The 3435-nt window shown below is 41.4% G+C and overlaps 1 protein-coding gene across 1 annotated transcript in view; it reads left to right on the top strand.

Annotated features, from left to right (window-relative positions):
* The first annotated feature begins 921 nt into the window (after window positions 1-921).
* The window catches only part of GPSM2 (G-protein signaling modulator 2), a 16222-nt gene continuing 13708 nt past the window's right edge, over window positions 922-3435 (top strand). Inside the window, exon 1 of the mRNA XM_009084864.1 lies at window positions 922-1232. Coding sequence (XP_009083112.1) covers window positions 1171-1232 — 62 coding nt within the window. The 5' untranslated portion in view covers window positions 922-1170. The remainder of the gene's footprint in view (window positions 1233-3435) is intronic.

Below are 3435 nucleotides of genomic sequence, written 5' to 3' on the forward strand. Positions count from 1 at the left end.
CAATTAAATATAGAGGATTGTGTTTTCCTCTGGTGACAGCTCTGAGCTCTATTCTTGTCTTTTGACACCTCTGCAGTCTCTTGATGAAATATGCATTTGTGAATTACACAACTGTATGTTTGCTTCCAAAGGAAGGTAATAATAGTACTGAACAATAAATGTGTCAAGGTCTCTACTAAAAATATATTTAAAAGTGGGTAAACTTTTGAATACAGTTTCTTTATTGCTAATCTTTTCGTAGCTAGCCTAAACATGTCTAATGTCTGTGTTGGCTGCTGCAGAACTGTTGGCTGCTCCCTTTGAAGCAGTTTGGAGCTGATAGGACAATGCTGCAGCATTTTGGAATGTGAAGCCAGTGTAAACACACCACCACCATCACCCACACCTCCCTGTTCTTTCGGGACCAGGGAGGGGAAAAGGGAACAGAGCTTAAAGCTTTGCTGGCCACTGTGCTCGTAGTATTCCAGGTGGGACAATTTCCAGAATGGATCATCTCCAGATGGGATTGTGCCCACCAGTTCTGACTGCTGTGGGCTGTCAGCTGATTATCAGGGTTTCAGCAGCACTGTGAACATGTAAAGCAGTTTGTGATCTCTTCTATGTTAAGCCTTGCATTCTGTAGCTTTTGTACTTTAAGCTTTTTGCTTGGAACTTCATGAGGCTAAGAATACTAACAAGGGTAAATAATGCAGCGTTTCCAAGAGAAGAGAGAGTGTTGGGCTTTGTTAAACCTTTGCTTTCTCACTTGCCTACAGGAATTGCCATGTGTACGTAGAAGGCTTTGGCTCTGGCTTTAAGTTCTTGATTGACGTTTCCTGCTTGATAGGAGCAGTGCTATGCTTTTACATCAGCTGCAAATGGTTATGAGTTATTCACTGACTATGAGACTTCAAGCCAAGCATCTTGTGTTCCCTTTGCAGAAACGCAGCTGAATGGAGCTTAAAGGGCCACAGATGAAAGAACACGAACATTTCTGAAGGTGTAAGATGTGTCTGACAGTGACCTCCTTACCTTAATAACAAAGAAGAGGTTTTTCTACAGGCGCTTAGGATATCTTTACTCCAACTTTTTAATATACTAACTGGAATGGTGTTTTGACAACAATTCTCCATACTAAAGTACTTACCCTACTACAGACAGTATTATTTTCTCTACTGATAATGCACCTCAATGGAGGAGAGTAATGCTGGGATAAGCATGCGTGCAGATCGCTCCTTCCACGTGCGGTACAGGTAAGACTGTTCGTTTTAGTAGAGATGAGTAAGTGCTGTTAATCATAGAAAACTAAACAAGTTGCAGCAAATAGTTTTGTATCTCTGTTAGTAGTGTTATTGTAACAGAAAACTGAACCCACTTTTTTCTTTTCCTGATTTTTGAAGGATGATAATTTACTTTCGCTATGTAGCAGATTCTATTAGTATAATTACATGATTGTATAGTATTGGAACTGTGCACTGCAGCAGAATAGAACATGATTGTCTGTATTTCTTTGAATTTCAGATAGAGGGATACAAACTATGATCCCTGCAGGGTAATACCTGCTTTCTCTTCCTTTAGCTGTTCAGCTGCCAATGCAAATTGTTGAGTTTTGTCTGCTAAAGTTCTCTATACTTGTCCCGTTACTGCGTCTCTGAACGATGAATTTTGCACTTGTCACCTACAACAGCGTTTTCCTTGCTTAAAATAAAGAGGTGTGATTGATAGATGGAAACTGCTTTGATACCTTGGATTCCAAAGTACTGTTACTGCAAGGGAAGAGGAGTTCCCTTCTGAGAGCTTTTATCATTTTTCTTCTGAATCCCCTTTACAGACGTGGGACACGTTAGCTTTGCAGCCTCGCTCTAATGAACCCGAACAACAGCAGCTTTGTGTAGTGCATGGTGTTTGGAAGGGTAAATCCTGCAGCTCATCCAATAGGAGGGGACACAGGAACACCAAATGGTTGTTTTAAAAAGAAATACAAAGCGGGATTCTTGTGTGCTCCCCCCGCCCCCATCCCTGCTTTGGAGGCCTGTTCCTCGCTAGCATCAATAAGGCACTGCCCCTGTTTGTAAGACACCACATGCTATGGCTTAAAATTAATTGTGAAAACATTCTGACAATGTCACATTGCTGTTACCTTGACCTTCTCTTCCATTTCATAGCTGTACAGTGTTCTGGTTAGCAGTGCAGTCAGCAGAAGCTTTTTCATGGTCAGTAAGGAGAAAAATTAGCAAATAAAGTGTAATTTACTGTCTGCTGTCACCATTTTGCTAAAATCTTTATAGTGTGGCTTTGACAGCAGAAATCCCTAAGCATGCAAACACATAGCTCTGTGCTGAGTGTTCCTTGAATGTGACTAACTGCCAACATCCCTCTAATGTGTTTGCCCACGCTGCTGCTGCTGCTTTGGTCCTCCCCAGACAACTAGAGGATCCTTGCTCACTCTTTAATAAAAGCAGGAGCTGTTCAGGGTACTATTACAGAAGTAAATGGCTGAAAAAAGCATCAGGGCCAAACTGTCTGGGTTAAACTGACAAGCCAAAAATAGCTTAAAAAAAATGGCAAGCACAGTCAGGGAAAAATGTCTTTATGCTGCATTCCAGTGCAGGCTTGTATGATACTGATTAACAATATCAACCGTAACAGTATTAATGGCCTTATTAAACTTTGCTGTAAGAACTGTAATCGGATTGAGATTAAAATTCAGGTATGTGTGGTTTCTCTGTGTGTGTTCTGTTTCTAACCTTGCCATCAAGGGTAGTTTGACAAAGGCAGTGCCACAGTGAGGTGTGGTGAGGTGGTTTGGAGTGGTCAGTGTGGTGAGGCTTCTGCAGTGCATGTAGAAGCCCAGAGTATGATCTTTGTTGTAGGATGTGTGTCCTTAGTAACGCTCTGCACCTGAACTAAAGGGATCTAATACGGGGTTTGGTTTGTGTCTAGGTGTGTTACGTGTATTGACATGTTTCATGCTTCATTTCTCCCTCTGCAGCAAAAACAACATCTTAGTGGGAATTGAATGGAGTAAAACTAAATTGCGTTTAGAGATTGTAGTAACCAGTGAGTCTTACTGTCTTCCTCTATTGCCTTATTTCTTACCAGTTTTCTGTTCTTTATTGTAAGCTGAAAACAGCTGAGGGAGGGAGACTCCAAAATGGGAGGAAAAAGCCCAGAGAGGGTGAGGTGGAGGCAATATATTTAGGGTTTTTATTGTTATGAAGGTTTAAGAGAGAATGTGAAGGAGGTCAGAAAAGAACAAGGGGAAAAAAAAAAGAAGAAAAGGGGAAAAAACGAGCCAGACAAGAGGAAGAGCTTAGAGGGACAGATAAGGCTGAGGTAGTTTTACAAATGAGAAATTATTCAGGAGGTGCAGGGCCAGGCAGCTAGAAACAGAATAATAAAACGAAGCCCTGTGTATTTTGGAGTAATATCTGGGAGAGCAGTATCCTGTTCAGC

The sequence above is a fragment of the Acanthisitta chloris genome, unplaced genomic scaffold (assembly GCF_000695815.1).
Source record: "Acanthisitta chloris isolate BGI_N310 unplaced genomic scaffold, ASM69581v1 scaffold15951, whole genome shotgun sequence".
NCBI classification, from domain to species: Eukaryota; Metazoa; Chordata; class Aves; order Passeriformes; family Acanthisittidae; genus Acanthisitta; species Acanthisitta chloris.